Source organism: Coccidioides immitis (genome assembly GCF_000149335.2).
Source record: "Coccidioides immitis RS genomic scaffold supercont3.1, whole genome shotgun sequence".
Taxonomy (NCBI): Eukaryota; Fungi; Ascomycota; class Eurotiomycetes; order Onygenales; family Onygenaceae; genus Coccidioides; species Coccidioides immitis.
This window is the reverse complement of record NW_004504310.1, coordinates 4,367,966-4,386,990: the sequence shown is the minus strand read 5'-3', so window position 1 is coordinate 4,386,990 and position 19,025 is coordinate 4,367,966. Positions and strand designations below refer to the sequence as shown.

Below are 19,025 nucleotides of genomic sequence, written 5' to 3'. Positions count from 1 at the left end.
TATGAGATCTCTCCTCCTGAATATGCACATTTTAATTGTCATCAAGCTTTAGAAATTGTCGAGAACTTGGGGGTTCAGGATGGTCACAACTTAATCTGGTCCAGGGGGATGTATATGGCGGTTCAATCACCATGTCCGAGTTATAGCTATCTACCTTTGATGCTCTTTTGCTGCAGGGCCAATATTCCTTCTACTGATATCTTTTTTTTTGTAAAAAAGAAAGAAAAAACGTTTGGCGCGTATTTAATTCCTTTTCGTCCGTTTATTCAAATATCATGAAATCTTGTAAGGTTAACACATACTCTGTAAAGTTTTCCGCCTGTGAAGGTTTCTCAGGAGTTCGATGTCATCATAGCAATCTCATGTCTTGAATTCCACTTCGATGCGCAAGGGAGATACAGCAGCAGCCACAGACAGATAGCGAGTCGCAAAAAGAAATTTCCTGTTCGTCTGGAAAGTATGTGAAAGATGGCTTAACCTGGCTGAGAAAAGCAACGCCGCGATGTTCGCGTACGCCCACGTAACTGACCTGGTCCCGCTCATGGCTTCCACGGGGGCCATGGAGGGTTTGTGGTTCTCCGTTTCTTCGATAGTGATAGATGGCGAGATCTGTGCCTGGATGCAGCAGAGGCACTTGCATCCCAACTTGAGGTTGTACTGTTCTCGGCGGGAATACGTCGAAGAGAAAAGATATACCTGGTCAACTAGGTATATTGATGAAATTGATCCTTACGACAAGATGCCCATCAAAGATTTTTATGCTGATTTGTATATTTATGGTGGTCATGGCGACGGGGTATGATCAGCTGAGTTGGCCTGGAGTTTTTGTGCAGGAGGAATACACAGAGACGACGGGTTGATCCTCAAGCGACCGGGGTTTCTCTCCAGCCTAGCTACAGGCTAGCTAGTACTTAACACCATGAAATCCAGGGTCGGAGGATGCCCAAGTTCGCTCAAGTTTGACCACCTGTTCAGCTCTGCTGGTAGCAGAGAAGGCCGTCTCCCTTCGTTCCGGAGGGGTGTCAGGGATAGTTACTTATAGGGCAACGCTGAATCCCCTGCTAATAATAGCAGCGTCATTATTATCCCGGCTCCGCGTGCATCACGGACAAGTCTCGCTACTCCGTCAGGCCGCGTTATATAAATAGATCCTACGCTGGTTAACCCGCATCGGGCTAGGAGGGCGTGTTCTCTTCCCGGTCCCTAAAAATAAAACATGCCACTGAACGGAGCCATTCCGATTCAACGTCTCCCGCGCCAATAAGTGCTCAATCGCTGATGCGCTCCGGTCCCCCCCCCCATGCGCTGCGAGGAAAGCTAGCCCTGGTTGATGCTGTCCCTCTGTTATTGCATGGCTGCGCACTATCCTGACCGCTCCTCAACCCTGTTCGCGTGCTGGCGGCTATGAATAAGTATTACTTCCTTTCTCTCCGCTTCTTTCACGCTTCTCTCACATTCTTCCTTCACCTCTCCGTGTCGGGGAAGAGAGACAGTTACTGATTAACCTGCCTCGCCAGCCCGTTGTCTCCCGGGACTGGCACCTTAGAACAGTCGGGCGTCCCTGATTTTCAAGGGCGTCGAGGCGCTTTGCTGGGTGCGAGCTCGCCGCTGCGTCGAGGCAATGTCGCCCAGCCTCCCGCTCTTGTCACGTCCTTGAGTGGACTGCAGTTTCAGAGTCTTGCTGTGCCCGCGAGCGGCGGCGGCTATCTTCCAACGCCGACGACGATGAATTCTCCGTTCTTCTCCTCTACTCCCCTCAGCGGGTTGAATACGCCGATGAGTGCGAGGCCGACGCCTTACACCACTGCTTACAACCCCCAGGAATGGGGTCCAATAGCCCCAGTCCCGTCGCCAACCGTTGGGATAGGAGTCATTACGCCGGGGAATACTGGAACACATCGTGGCCATGTTAATAGGACTGGTTGGTTGGCTCTTCTCCCAAAAAGGAGAAAAAGTTTCCATCAACCCTTTATGCTAATATGCCCCCTAGATGCTGCATCACCGCCTCCTCCTTACTCCCCTCCACGGTCGCAAAATCTCGCCAGCTCCCAGTCTCCCCACCTGGCGATGTCACCACAAAATAATGCGCTTTCTCCTCCGATGGCCCACCAGCAGGAATTCTCGCCGATGGCTCGCGCGTCGGGGTCAAGCTCAATCAACCAGTATTCTTCTCCACGTCCAAGACCTGCTTCCATGGTCAACACCGGCGGTTTAGACGGACAAAACGCACCGCATTCTCTCTACCAATCTTCTATTCAAGGAGGTGGTAATGTCCAGTCGCAACTGCGTCCTGATACCTCCACATCGAACGCTTTCGCAGGCCCTTCTACTCACACCAACGCGCATTCTTCTGTCATTTCGCCGGGTAGAATATCCCCAGACGCATACCCCGAGTCGCAGGCCCCGAGACTAGTGCCGCCTGCGGCCAGAAGGGCAGCGTCAACCGGCGATATTAATCCGTCCTCTCGATTGACGCTCAATCACGATGGCCTGGCAGCGTCTAGGTCAGGAAGATGGGAGCCGGGAATGCCGTTACCTCCCCCGCCTCCAGGTCCCCCGCCTGGAGCATCTCCCAGAGTCCGACAGTCTTCTCTCGAACCTCCAGGACCAACTATGGGCGCCGCCCCTCGCAACAGACCACGACCTCCATCTACGGGGACCGCTCTTGGCTCTGTTCCCCCTACTCCTGCCGGATGGTCGGCTGATAGCTCAAGGTCAGATTCGAGAATTACAAGCCCCCACAATGCCAATCAGCAACCCACGCTCGCTACGAGCCCTGAAAACGAACAACAATCGTCATCTCACGTGTCATTAGAAGCGCCTGGACCAGCGAGACCGACCTCTGGTGGAAATGGTCGGATGGCATCTCCTAGAATTGCGACTTCTAAAGAGTTAAGAGAGAGGCGCATTGAGAGTAGGAACGGCAGGGAAGCGGATAATCAAGGTGACACCGCTGGAACCGAAGAGTCCCACACCTCCTGGCCGTCAGACCTTGTTTTAGGAAACTCGAGAGGCCTAGGTCTCGTTCGTCGTCGAACAGTAACCAGAGCAACACCCCGCAGCGCACGTAGCCTTCCGTCTAGTGGACAGGATAGTGGCGGATTCCCCAACAGTCCATTCAGTAAAAGGAGTTCTCCAAGCTCTTCGTTCTCCACTCCCAGGGCCTTGCAGGCGTCTGAACCGTCTCATACCCCTACATTCACACCTGCGATAGCACCGCGTTCTTCAACCCCACTAACTGAGGGCGGGCGCAAAGTGCCACCAAATGCTCTACACACCCCTCCTACGCAAGAAGCAAAAGATCCAGAACCCATGACTGGGTTGACTCCTCTAGTAAATGACCGGGGAAGACCGGTTTCCCATCTTCTTCACCTACCTGTGGATGAGTCTCCATCAGACAGGCCGCTGGTTCCAATTAGAGCAGTCAACCCAATTTTCACGCCTCCGTTATCCGGTCGCCGGGACGAGACGTTTCTTCGCAACGCAGAGAGCCGCTATCGTGAATTTATTGAAAAGGAAATCGACGCACACAACGACTCGGAAGCTCTGGATATCTTTTGTGATTTCATTATTTCAGAGTCACGCATCAGACGGCAACGCTACGCATCGGTGTGGAAGAATGGGTCTTTTAATGTCAAGAACATCGAAGAGCAGTTATTTACACCGCAAACTCACAGTGACGATGAGACCACCGTTCCCCAGTTACCACCTTTGAGCACTGGCCGCCGTGAACCCGGACTTTGGAACAATTATAAACCGGCATTATCAACGATAGCGAGCATGAGCATCAGCAATGACGAACAGGGTTCCCGAGGCAGGCCAGCAAGTCGATGGTGGGAATCCCAGACAGGTTCCGATAGCGGTGGAAATGGCCAAGGCGTGCGTCGTTCAAAAAGAGAGAGTAAATACATGGGTCTCCCGTTGCGCGAAGTTATGGAGCAGAACTATTGCACATCGCCAATTGTGGACAATTCAACAGGGTACACGAACAATCCATTCTTAAGCTACGGGCCGAATGAATATCCCCCCGAGAAGGTTGGGTGGCATGAGGACTCAGCCGGTGCCCAAGGTCCGATCCGCCAGCTATCTCTAAGTCGCGAGGCGCAAAAATTGGATATATCTAGGCTTATTACCTTGCCGCCACCCTACCCACGGCATTATCCCGGTGTGAACAATAACCACCCGGACCTTGGATTTTATCGAACGACGGTCAGGTCCGTGACCGAACTTTCTGAATTACGCGAAGCTTATCAAAACCATGAAACGAAGTTCCAAAAGCTCCGAGAGGATCATCAGAGGAAGGTGAAAGAAGAGCGCCAAGACTTCAGGTTCCGGGTTAACCAAGCGATTGAAGAGGGCACTATCTCCTATGCCGACGCTGCCGACGCAGAGGCCGGACGGAAGGCAAAAGAGAATGAAGCAGAGAAAAAGTTAGCCCAGAAGGAATTCGATTCGTACCAAGAGGAGGTTCTTCGGCCGATGCAGAGCGTCCTTAAAGACCGGATAGGCGCAGTTAGTGCCTGTCTGAACGAGCTTCAAGAGAAGCTATTCGATTCTACCAACGATGAAAGTCCAAATCAGACACAGGAGGAAGGCGATGAGCGACCTGAGTTACTCGAAAAACTGACACAGCTGAAGTGGCTGTTTGAAGCACGCGAGCAGCTGCATCGTGAGGAGTACGATCTACTCAGCAAATGCAATGAGAAATTCAGGGCTGTTGTCTCCCTGCCGTATAAGCAGTCGAATAACCGGGAGAAGCTCAAGGAAACCGATAATTTCTTCATTCAGGACGGGCAGAACCGAGAGGCCACGTTCGCGTCAGAGACGCTACAGCGGTTCGAAAACTTCATGAGCGTGATCGAAGCGAACGTGAGCAGGGGAGTTGAAACGCAGCTTGGTGCATTTTGGGACATCGCCCCGTCCCTCCTCGCTTTGGTCCAGAAGATCCCAGATGACCTTGGGGGCTTCTCTGTGAAAATCCCACAGAAGGAATACAAGGAGAATCCGAGCTATTACCAATACCCGCTGCAATACCTCTACACCCTCGTTTCGCACGCTGAGAAGGCGACTTATCAGTTCATCGAATCCCAAACTAATCTCCTCTGCCTTCTACACGAGGTTAAATCCGGTCTCGTGAGTTCGAACTGCAAGTCCATGGAGATCCAACGGATTAATTCCGGGGAGCCAGCAGAGATAGTGACGTCCGAGATGCAGGAATCGTTGGCGGAGGAAGAGAGGATCCTTACCGCTGATCTGAAGGAGAAAGTGGGAATGGTCGAGGGCCAGTGGCAAGAAGCCTTAGGATCGCAGTTGGAGAACGTGAAGGGGAGGGTACAGAAGTGGCTTGAAGAGGAGGGTGGTTGGGAGGGTATTTTGCAGATGGAAGAGGCATAGGTGATGTGTTGCTTGGTTTTGGTGGGTTTCTCTTTTGTTGCTTTTTTCCCTTCATTGTAGCCTATCGGAGCGGCATCCTGTTCATGATTGCTGTTGACTGCTGTCTGTCTGCGAGAGATACCCCATATTCGTTCGTTTTTTGCATACATTCATTTTTATTTTTATTATTTTTATTATTTTCGTTTTTCATTTTCCCTTTTTTTTTTTTTTTTTCGATGTTGAAGTGATGATGATTACGATAAATAATGAGCCACAGATCAAATTCAAGAAAATAATACTGCGTAAACGCCGCAGAGAAACTTGGTGCCAATGTCATCAAATGTCAGCGCGAGACTCCATCACGAGCCAGCCTTGCCTGAAGCTGCAACTGACAGGCTAAGTGAAATCATCAGCATAGGCTTGAGTTTTCTGCTACAGCAGAGAGTGCTACCGGTCCTCTTGAGGTAGCCGACGTTGAAGGATCAAAGAGAGCAGTATTGACAGATCGCCAACTAGGGTACCTGCCTATGTGTTTGGCTGGTTTACATGGAATCTTCCAGCAGCCCTATATCACCAATATCAGCGCTGTTAAGTAAACTCTAAAGAAATGTAAAAGTTGCAATTTGGTCTCCTCGAGGTCTGCGCCCGAGAAGCTCGCTGCAAAGCCGAAGAGCCATACTGGAAAAATGAGCTTTTCGGGCAACTGTTGGAAAATGTTTATCCGACACAACCTGTTGAACCACAGGTCACAAGCTTGAAACTGTAGATCAACCATATATTTACAATGCATGTATAAAGGGTCTGAAATGTAGAGAATTTGGAATGTATGATGCATCAATTAAGGATTTTGAATCTGATTTGGAAGCTTTTTAATTACTAGAAACTAAGTAAGTATTACACAACCACCTGCATAATCTGAATTGTAATAAAGTTTTTTTTTTTTTTTAAATTTTGAAAGCCTCCTCACTGATTGGAGTCTCTGGTTCAGAAACAGAGTGTAAGATCAGTACAGAAGAATTGTCAGAATAAGTTTATTTAGACTATCTGATTATACTTTCAAGCAAATTGGCTCCACTGCCTTCAGTTGGAGACAGGCCTGACACAGATATATTTGGCTGTGACTGAATGAAGAAAGAAGATGTGATTAGAGTGGGGAAGAGAGAGAAAGAAGTAAATGTAGCAGAGAGCAAAGTAGCAGCAAATTAGTCTATCTTGATTACTGATTTATAGATAGTTTCTTCTGCCTTTCACTTTTTCTGTCATTAAATATTAAAGTCAGTTCAATTTATTCTGATATTGCATCAAGTATACTGACTGCAGAAGATAAATAATTAGACTTTAAGTTCTGGCAGATGTTGGTCAAGATCCTTTCAATATTCTATATATATAACTACATTAGCATGAGTTGAATATATAATCTTTAATCAGTTTAATTTATCTTGATAGAGTGAAATGTATGCTCTGCAAGCTCTTTTTATTTAGCTTGAATGAACACAAGCTTTTTTAATACTGTTAAAGTAACAGCACCAACTTTAGTATTAAAGAGAGAAGAAAAGAAGAATTTGTCAGTTTAGATCAACAAAAGTGCTATTTTGACAAGTAATTTACTGAGATCAGTAGTCTGTTTCATTATACTGGCTTTCAATTTCTCTCAGAGTATTATGTTCTTAAGTCTGAGAAAATTATTATAATTAAACAGTAATGCTGCCACTTTCTTCTGTAGCTCTGAAGAGACAGAAGTACAGACTTTTTTATCTTTTGTACAATTGATGCAGGTCTTTGTGATTTCTTGCTTGCAGAAATAAGACTTTTTAATGTATGCTGTATATATAAATATCAAACAGCAGTTACAGAGTGTATCACTTATTATAGCAGGCTTTTTTTTAACAGCTGAAAGCTTTTACTCTGGCTTCTTCTTTATAAATATCAGAAAGTGCTTGTTCTAAGCTGCTGTTAATTTATATATTTGCAGAGTCATTTTTTGTTATTTCTGCATATATTATTTCTCAGTTTGCTGCAGTTCCTTATTTCATTCTGAAATTCACCACTTATCTTGATATTGAAATAGAGAAAGAGGGACAACAAGAAATATAATGAGCTCAAGAGAAGAAAAGAAAGAAAAGAAGAGAAGAAAAGAGAGATTTTGTGTAAAAAGAGATTATTATATCTAGAGTGTTGTGAGGATCGTACATGTGGATCAGCGTGACAATGAATCTCTAGGAGGAATATACATGGAAAAGAGTACGCGAGGTAAAAGGTCTGTATTCTGGCAACTATGTACAACTTGTAAACAAGATTGCCACTGGCTCCCAGCAAGGGGTTCACACAGTGACGGCCTTTTATGTGTGCTCGCGAGCACGTGACTTAGTGCCTCGCGAGGACACATGCAACTCCCAGCAGCTCGCGAGCTGAGGCCTCTGGCCTTCATGGGTGCTGTTCGTCCGTGTAAGGGGTTCGCGGCGAATCCTTACAAGTGTCTGCTTGATTGTTTTGGATTTTCTAATCAGAATGTGTCTATTTATACATTACTAAGTGCTAACTCATTTTGCTTAGAGCTTCTATAGCTAATTACAGTAAATAATAAAGAGATATATATTAAATATAGCAAAATTCAGCTCTTGCAAGCATTGATATAACAGAGCATTGCATTGAAGTCTAGATATTAAATTCTGAAATCTATTTTAAAGCACAAACTAACAGCTAATTTTGACTCAAGAAGACATCTTTTTATGTATTCAACTAGAATCTGTATCTCTTTTAAGGCATGCAATCAGTTGTGGCTGATGTAGATCTCTTTGAACAGGTAAGCTAATTTATTACAGTCTCAAAATAATTCTCTGTAATGTTCTGCAAAGAATTTCAATTCTTCTTGTCTGAATTATTATTCTCTGGCTTCTGTGGAGCTTGTACTGCCTGAGCCAGATGTAAATTAAGTTTTCTGGACAGTATACTAGATATCAACTGAACTGTATTCAGAATTTCTAGCAAAGTCTTAATATAAACAGTCTTTAACTTTCTTGATTAGATCTTCTGTCAGATAAAGTTGTTCAAATTAACATCTTTCAGTTCTAGTTTCTGTGTCAAGCAGTTCCAGAGCTTGAGTACAGAATTTCAGATGTAAATTAACAGAGTAAATGTGTTCTGTTTTAAACTGTTGTCATCAAGATACAGCTTTATATATGCTGCTAAATTTGCATACACTTCTATTACCATAACTATCAGAGCAGAAATCATAACAATTAAGATTTACTATTAACTTACATTCAAAATATCATTTCTCTTGTGAAGCTGACTTCTCAAAATTAACACATGGCTTGACCCAGTAAAAGACTTTACAGAATTGATCTCACTTGAACAATTGGACAAAATAGCTAATCAGCTTTTATTAATTGATTATTTCATGAAGTCTGAAATCAGAATTCTCAGTCAAGCTGAGTTTAATATATTCTCTGACATGATTCTACAAATGAGATCAGTTTATATCATAACTAGAAGTTTAGAGATGTTGTTCCAATCTTCAAGCTACTTAAGATCTTATATTTTCAATCTTTACAGAGATCTGACATGCATCTGAAAAGTTCACAAAAATATAAGTTATTTCTGACTTTCCAGTTCTCAAGACTCAGTACCTTCTGAATGATATTGGAAATCAGGTCAGTATTTAATATTGATATATAGGCTCATTACACCCAATTTTATATCTTGTGCTCCATTACTTGAACCTGCTTTTCAATCTCTGTATAATCAGAGAATGCTTCAGTTTGGGTACTTATATTCAAACTGAATAATGTCTCTTGAGTCTTTGGCATGTTATGCAATTAAGTCTATAGAAAGATGCAAGCTGTTCTTTTTGGTGCTGGTGTACTCTGTATCTCTAACATTTTGGCTATTGGATTGCTGTTGAGAATGAACAAGAGTGAATACTTGAATTTCAGAGAAGTTCACTATTTATTATATAGTTGACTTGAAGTGCATTTGACTGCTCAAGTTACTATTCAGATCTGTATTTATATTCCTCTACATTCTAAAATTTAATGCTGCTAAGTGATTGATTTCTTTGAAATAGGCCAATTATTCAGGAGAATATAGATCATTACTGATCTTGCATTTCTTAGAGCTAATTACAGATCTAGATGATCAGAATATTACAGTTAGTCTGTGGTACAGTTGGCACATTTTGTGGCTGCTCTAACATTCAACTTTGCTATAATATATCTGATTCTCCAATTAAACAGTAATTTTCTTTGTAATTTCTACATACTTTATTTCAAAGAAATTCTGCAGCAACTCTTACTGTTTCTGCAACTTGAAACTCAACTACTGCAGAAACTGGTGTATAAATCTCAAGCAAACATGCAAGATCTGAGATGCTTGAGATATATAGAGAACTATATGTTTTGAAGAAGATAACTTCATTTGTTATTTCTAGTCTTGCAGTTTTAAAAATGCAGACAGCCTGCTTATTTGTTGCAGAAATTGCAAGATTATAATTATGTTTTATCTTCAGTAGAATCTGATATTTAGCTGAACAATCAAACTGAGAAGTCAGAATTGAATGTAAGATCTTGAATTCTCTGTCAGCCTGCATCATTCTAATTACTGTATACAGGATGCAGCAAGTCTTTCAGATGCTTCTGATGCTCTATCTGATACTCTATTTAACACTTATTCTGAACCAGAAGATATCAGAATGCAGAAGATTATACAAGAAGTAGTAGCAGCTCTATCTATAAAATCAGTTAATAACAATGAATCACAACAGTATAAAGAGTCTGAATCTGAACTCTGATTACAGACTATATTACATCCAGTGCATCCAGTTGACAATAAAGATTCTGATTTTCATTCATAACTAGAGAATTTATTGGGCAACTAGCCAGCTGAGACCTACATTCTGACTATAATAAATGACTCATCAGAGATTCTAGTCCATGTATATGCAGAGCCTGATGAAATGCTGAATCACTTCATGCTTGCTTTAGAATTATGGTATGAAAAATTGAAAATATCTTGCCAACACTATAAGATACTGCAGGAAGTCTTACAGATTTCTGAAGACATTAATGCACTGAGATCTCTATTTAAGCACATTGAAGAAGAAATGCAGAGCTTAATTCTCTATACTTTTCATCTGACAGGCATTCATACTGGCTGTTTTATTGAAAATGCTAACTCTTTCACCTGTCAAGAAGCAACTAATACAGATATCTCTCACATCTAATTTATTCTTTCAGGATTCTGTAGCTCTTTTGTCATTACTGGCAAGATCTTCTGTATTTTGCAAGAAGATACATATTGGTATGGCTGATCTAGTTGACAACCTGACTGAATTGTGGTAATCATGAAGCTGGAGAAGCTCTATTAGATGTTTGTCAGATGACTTTGCATGATATTCTGACAGAATATCAGTCTTTTCTTCTGATTTTGTTTGTTTCAGGTGCAACAATGCTGCATGTAAATGCACTTGAAATGAACAAGAAATCCATATCAGAAGAATTTAATTTATAAATTAGAACTGGAGACTGGCCTGCATAAAATCTGATAAAATTGTTCTTATTATTTAGTACACTATTACTGCTAACAGCTTTAATAAAAGAATCTATTTGCTAAGATCTCTGCTTTGCCTGAACAAGCTGCTCTTACTGGAAGACCAGAAAACTCATATTATATATGAAGACAATATTCTAGCCTGACTGGATATCTATCTTGACTATATCTTTAATGAATTGGGTAGCTATAAACTTTCAGAAACAAATGAATTCTTTGTACAGCAAGTAATAAATATAATTTGCTACACATCATCTGTACAAGAGCTCTAACTTAGTACTCCACTTCAGAGTAAACTGGAAATTACAGTATACAGAAGAAATATGCTGATCAAGATACTCTGTTCAGACAATATTATCAAAAGAACTATATTTATTCTCTTTCTGCTGTTTATTAACAGATTCAGTCTATATTGAAACATGTACTGAAATATAACTGACTTCTATATAATTTCTGCAGGACTTAATGATTCCAAAAGAAGATAATAAAATAATATATATATAATTGCTTTCAGGCCTCATGCTACAAATTTTCCTGATGTTATGGAGATATTGGCTCCTGGTTTACAAGTAGTTGAAAGAGAATTTAATATTATAATAACTAGTGAAGGAACTGTCAGAATCATTACTTCTTGTATTACTTATTTTAATGACATGCTGCAGCAAAATAACAATGCTGAAATCAAATATCTTACTGTAACAGTCTTCTATCAGAGCTGTACTGTCTTCAATGTGAAGAGATTTAATATAAATTTTGACTTGGTGAAACATGGCCAATATCATTATCAGCTACTCAATTTGCAGGCTGAAATTGAGATGAAGTAGACTGTTTGCAAGTGAGAAGCACTGTAGAAAATTCATGAATTAATCAAGAAAAGTTCTCTAGTTTTAAAGATCTGTCCAGTACTGAATCTGGTGACATTTTTTCTCTCTGATTTCTATTATAGTGAATTTTCAGGCCTGTCCAAAATTGTGCATACATTATTAATATTATATATATTAACACCTGAGAAGCAGAAGAAATACTGTCAAACTTTACAGAGATTTTTATTTCAGAAATACTGGATCTGACTGCAGTTTTTAATTACTCATCTAAAGTTCTATCAAATTCAGAAATATATTCAAGCTTCAATTGTAATTTCAATTATATTCTGCTTTGCTCTAAAGTCTGACTGAATTCAGACTATTATTCAGCAGGCTCTCTATAACTTCTTTAATAAATAGTTAATTGATTCTGATATTCTGTGTTTGTTGCTTGCTAAAATCTTTAATGCTATTGCAAGAAGCAATTTACTATTGACTTCTCAGATATCTGTTGGGTACAATAAACTTAAAAGTGTAGTTACTAATGTCTGAACTATACTTCAGAAAGTGATAGATGCTACTGTTATAGCTGCTGAGATATCATGATTAACTAGTCAGACAGTATGAATGCTGAGATTACAGCAGAATTCACCAGTATTTAATTAAATTATGATATCTCTAATAAAGAATATTTTGATTAATACTGTCAGTATTACTCTGAAAGTAGATAAGATGTTACATGCTTTAAAATACTGATCAAATATGCATATTGAGATGCACTATACTGATCAGACAAAGAAGTATACTGTATCAAATAACTATAATATACTGATTGGAGAGAATAAACACTGTAAATATAAAGTATTTGTGTAGTGAACTAACAAGTATAATATTGAAAAGATTTTACTGATTTATAAGAGCTTCAAATGCACTATATTCTTAATTCTTGATGGAGCTCTTATGAAATCAGAACTCTATATCAGCAGCCAGATGAAGCAACTTCATTATGAATATCTGATTCTCATGCAAGATCTTGTGCAATCAGAACATAATGAGCAACAAGATAATGATAAGAATGCTGATAAAGCTGATAATTCATATGCTATCACTCTCTTTCATATCTTAATTAATGTTTACTGCTGACTACCAGCTAGCTGCAAAGTTATGAAATTGCTTGGTTTACAAAGCATGTGGCTTTCTGAACTACTAATTATGCATTTCTTTTTGCAAAAGCTCTGACTTTTATACAGCAGTGATTGAACATATTAATATATGCTTGATGAAGGTTCAACTTCAATCTGATTATTTCAAAAGCTGATCTTTACATTTAATAGAGATGTGCATTGCACTATATTGAAACTTGATGATCTGGTTAAGTATACTTGTGCATTAAGCATTAAGATCAGACAAATAAGATATATATTCATCCACAACCAGAACAGCTGCTGGAGAGTTTTTTTTGCTATGTTCTCTGCTTATAAAATTTGATGCAAGAGAGTACTGAATTTGCCAATTTTGCAGGTGAATTGGAATGAGATTCATATAATTGGTCTACCTGTAATTCACAAATCAAGTCTTTACATAATACCTGTCAGTAAAGATTTTAAAAGACTTGAACTGAATTCTGCTCTACTGACTATCTTTCTTAACTGCACTTGAAGTATTTCCTTTTTATAGATGGATTGAGTGGTTTGATGTATATAGTATTGTATATTAGTTGAAATCTCTCCAGTGTCTGCTGGAGTAACTATACTATAATGGTTTCTATACTATAATGGTTTCTATACTATAATGGTTTCTATACTATAAACATTTATAAACCTGAAAAGATATCCTGAATGTTCCTAGATATATTTGTTGATCAGGGGTTTGAATGTTTCCTGATTTCTATGTTGAGGATTGGAAGCTATGTTTCTGAATTCAGAATGTATATATTTTTAAACTTCCAAACAACTGTGGATTTGGATAAATGTATATTCTGACATAAATGTATCGGGACTAGTGGATCTATGGTTTACAAATCCTCCCCATTTCTGCTATGGAGGCCACTGGTTATCACGTGACATCTCCGAAATTTTGACTTTTTTTTTTACTTTTCCATCGCCAAAAAGCTGTTGGTCTTCTAGAGCTTTCCAAAGACTACTAACAACTCTCCTCAACTCAACCCTGCTCATCCATTTTCTTTCTTTCCGCCCAGTTCTCTCGTCTGTCTTTCCTCCTCGTACTCCGTGCAATTGTGCGCTTCAGGATCGTCTGTAAGTATTTCCACCTTACCTCACCTGTCCCGTTGAAAATTGAACTCGACATGATGAAAATCTTTCGCTGGCACCAGTCCTAGAAAGACTTGTACTCTGTTTGCTGCGGACAACCCTTTGGCTTCTAAATGCCTCCTATCTGATTACTTGTTCATTTTGCTCTTTCGCTGTTTGATCCAAGAGAATCCGTTTCGATTATTAGGACTACACTAACTTGATATGAAACGTTGAGAAACAGATTCAATCGTACTTGAAGACATCTGACATTGCCCCCCTTTTTTTTTTTTTTTTTACTTGGTCAATAGGCACCTTGCATAGATATCACGATGGTACTTCATAACCCTAACAACTGGCACTGGGTGAACAAGGATGTTTCAGCCTGGGCGAAAGATTACCTTGGAGAGAAGCTGGCCGCCATCTCCGCGGAGGAAAATGGAGTGACGGCAAAGGTGTCCAAAATCGTCAGTATGGATGGGGATGTCGATGTTAGCCAACGCAAGGGAAAGGTTATCACGCTCTTTGATGTAAAATTGACATTAGAATTCGAGGGTATGCCCCATATGACTAGCACAGATCAACTCTACTTGTTTTTAGTTTTGAATTCTGTCTAATGCGTGTTCTACAGGCACAACGGACGAGGATGATAGCGTCTCCGGATCCATCAAAATCCCCGAGGTCGCGCATGACACTGAGGAAGATGAGTATGTCGTACGTTTCCCTTTAACACCGTAGTCCGACTCCGTTTGAATCCGTAAAAGAAAATGATTGTAACTCATGATTCAACAGTTCGATATTAGTCTTTACTCGGAGTCTGCATCCAAGCAGCCGGTGAAAGATCTCGTGCGTTCAAAGATTGTGCCGCAACTACGCACAGAGCTCGCTAAGTTGGCCCCTGCGTTGATTGCAGAGCACGGCAAAGATATCCAGCATGCGCCAGGATCCAACCCGTCCAGTGGCTTTGCTACACCCAAGTATCTTTCAAGCGATGTGCAATCGTCTTCCAAACCCGCGACTCAGACAACCACAACCACCACACGCAAGCAAGCCGTGAACACCGTTACCGTGAATGCGTCTGATGAGTTCCGTACCACCGCGGAAGAGATGTATACCACCTTCACTGATCCTCAACGCCTTGCCGTCTTCACCCGTGCGCCTCCAAGACGCTTTGACGGTGCCCAGGTTGGCGGCAAGTTCTCCATCTTTGATGGAAATGTTACTGGCGAGTTTGTAAAACTTGAACAGCCGACTCTTATCGTCCAGAAGTGGCGTCTTGCTCAGTGGCCGGAGGACCATTATAGCACCCTAGAAATTAGATTCGACCAGAACGACGTCGACTGCGTTACTACCTTGCATGTCAAATGGGATGGCGTCCCCGTCGGCCAAGAAGATGTTGTGCAGCGGAATTGGGACGTATACTACGTCAGAAGCATCAAGCAAGCTTTCGGGTAAGTCGGCTTATGCTGTGTTTTGTTGTTTGTGCAATGTTCGACTACCTTTCGCTGCTGCCGCCATAAGTCTGGATTTCAGACAATTACCCCCATCCGTTCTTTGCATAATGTTCTGTTATGTTCAGCATCTTGCTTACAAGTCGCTCTGCTAGGTTTGGCACTATACTCTGATCCGATCTGGCTCTTCCACGAAAAGTCCATGTCGGGCAATAGACATTTAGAATTACCGACTGGAAACATTACCCTGGTGGATTGGCCTTGTCGACCGTCCAACCCCTTTGCATTTGTTTCAGCGTTTAGGCGTTCGTTAGTGTTTTTCCACCTTTAAATTTTGCGCTCAGCATTGGCATGTTTTCGAGGAGTCTTGACAGACCGGTATAAAGGAACGGAAGGATAGATGGGATTTCTGTGCCCACTGTCGGCAGATAATTTTTCTTTCAAGAATGAGAATATGACTGATGTGAAATGCAATATGTACCTTATGACCGCTATATTAGCATTCTGATAAGCTCATTGTCGCTCATCTCTCCATACAAAACAGCTGATTACCATCATGTATGCAGTCGGGCTCCTAATCAGAGATCTTCCGTTGCAGTCTTGCGTATCAGGGACCTTGATCTCTGCATCCTTTGTGGCTTTTGTGTATTCTTGGCGACTGCTCTAGATAGTGATTCCTCGCCAGGTACGCCTGACTATGTGATGCCATCCTTGTAGCGATCACACGATGCTGATCCTTTTCGGCCTCTACGGAGTACAGGCAATGCTCACTGCTCAGGCTGCTAACTAAAGCATGTGACACCACAAGCTCCTCAGCTACTAGTTCATGGAGATCTCCCGCAGCTCCATTCGTCGGCATCCTTCCACGACATACCATCGGCATTCTACTGCAGTCCTATCCCTGAGCGTCGTTGCTGGGGCGTTTGCTATCAAACCAGGGGAAATACAATGCATTGTGGGCACACAAGGACTCAACGAGGCGAAGAGATTTCATTCTTGCCTAACCGCTGTATATACACAGGCTTCTCCTCAATAATTAGCCCCTCCGTGTCATTTCATCATTGAAGGATCGCGGGGTGGCACCTGCTGACTTTTTCATCCCTCGAGACCGACAAATACACATCCAGAGAATCAGGTATCATCTCTGAGACAGGAAATTTCTATATCCAATTCCGCCTTGATGTTTAGTGCACCATGATGCTATCCATCCTCAGAGCGTTATACGCCGTCCCTCTGGTCTATAGCCTGGTCAGCGGTTCGGAGGCAAAGTTCGCACTGCGGCAAGAAGAGACCTTGGAGCAATGGCTTGAAACGGAGAGCTCATATGCCCTCCAATCTATTCTTGACAATATCGGGGACGACGGGGCGAAAGTGCAGGGTGCTCATGCTGGTATTGTCGTTGCGAGCCCGAGCAGGGCTGATCCGGATTGTATGCAGCTATGCTTATCCACCTACTTTCTCTCCGGCGCATACGACGCGATGCGCGGTTTACCCAGATTGAAAAGGTTGCATTTACCTGTTAAACTGATATGACTTTTAGATTTTTATACATGGACTCGAGACGCCGCCCTCGTCTTCAAACACCTAATCGATGCTTTTGTTGCTGGAAACCATGACTCGCAGGATCGCATCCACGAATATATCACCGCTCAATCATATTTACAGACCGTGTCGAATCCGTCTGGAACTTTGTCGACTGGTGGACTTGGTGAGCCAAAGTTTCATGTGGATCAATCTGCGTTCACAGGGAGCTGGGGGCGGCCTCAGGCAGACGGGCCGGCTCTGAGAGCTACTGCGATGATTACCTACGCGAAATGGCTTATCGTAAGGATCCTTTGGTCTGCAAATCGTTGGGAGAGACGTTGACCCTTTGGGTGGCTAGGCCAATGGGCATGAAGATGCCGCGAAATCCATCGTATGGCCTGTCGTGCAGAATGATCTGTCGTACGTTGGCCAGTTCTGGAACTCTACTGGATTTGGTATGCACCTCCTTACCCCTTGTACCCAGCGGATGAGCCGTTGACCTCGAAGTAGACCTATGGGAAGAAGTTCAGGGATCGTCGTTCTTCACGGCAATCGCACAACATCGTGCGCTCGCAGAAGGCAACAATCTTGCCCGCCAGCTTGGGACGGATTGTCCTCACTGCGAGTCGCAAGCACCACAAATACTTTGCTTCTTGCAGTCATTCTGGACCGGGTCCAACATCATCGCGAATTTCGGGGGAGACAGATCCGGTCTTGACGCAAACTCCCTTCTTGGCATCATCCATAACTTCGATCCAGAGGCGGATTGCGATGATAATACATTCCAGCCGTGCTCGTCGAGAGCACTTGCGAATCACAAGAAGGTTACGGATTCTTTTCGTGAAATATACCCGATAAATTCTGGCATGGAAGGTGATCAGGCTGTTGCCGTTGGTCGATATGCTGAAGATGTTTACTATGGAGGACAGCCGTGGTACCTCGCGACGTTTGCCTCTGCCGAGCTCTTGTATGATGCTATTTACCAATGGAATCATACGGGCAAGATTACCATCACCGATGTGTCATTGCCATTTTTCCAAAGCATTTACAAGTCAGCTCAGGTTGGAACTTATTCCTCCTCAACTAATGTCTTCTCTGAGATCATTGCCAATGTCGGGAGCTATGCCGACGGGTACTTGAATGTTGCAGTAAGTTAGCGCCACTATCTTCCCACATATATCCACCTGCTCACGGAAAACAGAGAAAATACACGCCTTGCTCTGGGGCACTAGCTGAGCAGTTCTCAAGAAACGATGGGACACCACTATCTGCGAGTGACCTGACTTGGTCGTACGCTGCTCTTTTGACAGCAAAAGAGAGACGGGAATCGGTTGTGCCGGGATCATGGGGTCAAAAATCTGCGCACGACGTTCCACCGACCTGCTTGGCAACATCGGCGGCTGGAAGTTATCAAACCGCGACCATAACAGGGTGGCCTTCAACTCTGACTCCAACTCCAACTCCAACCAACCCGGCACCATGCCCAACCCCAAGCAGTGTCAAAATCACTTTCCAGTCGGTCACCGACACAAAATGGGGCGAAAACATTTTTCTCGTTGGGTCTATTCCAGAATTAGGATCATGGGAGCCCAGTGCGGCAAAACAACTGAAAGCGGACAAGTACGAAGCCTCTTGCCCCCTGTGGTCCATTCAGATTGATCTCGCCGCGGGGAAGAAATTCGATTACAGATATATCCGGAAGAGTGACGACGGAAGGGTAGTGTGGGAGAGTGATCCGAATCGATCATATACCGTCCCGAAGAAGTGCGGAGTTTCGTCTCTGGTTCTGAAGAGCACTTGGCGCTGATGCCGTTATTCTGTGGTACCCTCTAAGGGTTGAATCTGCACTGTATGGGGGATGAAGCATTTTTATGTGTTTGAATGTATCATTCTCCCGAGACTGCTAAAGGCGCAAATAAATAGGAAAAGACTCTGATATCTTAATAGCTTGGAGTATCAAAGACGGCCCTCATCGAGTCCAGCCATCCAACAGCGGGCAAAGTAGGAAATAATGCCTCCTAGCACGGAGTACGCTTCAGGAACCATTCCTCGGGTCACCTCTCGTCGTCATTTGAGTT

The 19,025-nt window shown here is 42.8% G+C and overlaps 3 protein-coding genes across 3 annotated transcripts; all 3 read left to right on the top strand.

The window, feature by feature from the left end:
* The first annotated feature begins 1,317 nt into the window (after nucleotides 1-1,317).
* CIMG_01550 (uncharacterized protein) lies at nucleotides 1,318-5,680 on the top strand. The gene is made up of 3 exons (XM_001247778.2): nucleotides 1,318-1,412; nucleotides 1,518-1,921; nucleotides 1,991-5,680. The coding sequence occupies exons 1-3, from the start codon at nucleotides 1,405-1,407 to the stop codon at nucleotides 5,392-5,394; spliced, it is 3,816 nt and encodes a 1,271-aa protein (XP_001247779.2). The 5' UTR covers nucleotides 1,318-1,404; the 3' UTR covers nucleotides 5,395-5,680.
* An 8,215-nt stretch (nucleotides 5,681-13,895) lies between these two features.
* On the top strand, nucleotides 13,896-15,949 carry CIMG_01552 (Aha1 domain-containing protein). The gene is made up of 5 exons (XM_001247780.2): nucleotides 13,896-13,978; nucleotides 14,217-14,527; nucleotides 14,604-14,686; nucleotides 14,765-15,423; nucleotides 15,579-15,949. Exons 2-5 carry the CDS (start codon nucleotides 14,305-14,307, stop codon nucleotides 15,595-15,597), a joined length of 984 nt encoding a protein of 327 aa, XP_001247781.1. The 5' UTR covers nucleotides 13,896-13,978; nucleotides 14,217-14,304; the 3' UTR covers nucleotides 15,598-15,949.
* Nucleotides 15,950-16,617: 668 nt separating this feature from the next.
* Nucleotides 16,618-18,892, top strand: CIMG_01553 (glucoamylase; the record flags this gene model as incomplete). The annotated part of the gene is made up of 5 exons (XM_001247781.2): nucleotides 16,618-16,852; nucleotides 16,964-17,247; nucleotides 17,306-17,402; nucleotides 17,458-18,095; nucleotides 18,149-18,892. The coding sequence occupies 5 exons, from the start codon at nucleotides 16,618-16,620 to the stop codon at nucleotides 18,752-18,754; spliced, it is 1,860 nt and encodes a 619-aa protein (XP_001247782.1). The 3' UTR covers nucleotides 18,755-18,892.
* Between the last annotated feature and the right edge of the window lie 133 nt (nucleotides 18,893-19,025).

Coding starts and splice junctions, on each gene's coding strand:
- CIMG_01550 (XM_001247778.2), top strand. Junction 1,922..1,990: donor TGGCCATGTTAATAGGACTG/GTTGGTTGGCTC, acceptor TATGCCCCCTAG/ATGCTGCATCACCGCCTCCT.
- CIMG_01552 (XM_001247780.2), top strand. CDS start 14,305: ATGGTACTTCATAACCCTAACAACTGGCACTGGGTGAACAAGGATGTT. Junction 14,528..14,603: donor ATTGACATTAGAATTCGAGG/GTATGCCCCATA, acceptor CGTGTTCTACAG/GCACAACGGACGAGGATGAT. Junction 14,687..14,764: donor CTGAGGAAGATGAGTATGTC/GTACGTTTCCCT, acceptor ATGATTCAACAG/TTCGATATTAGTCTTTACTC.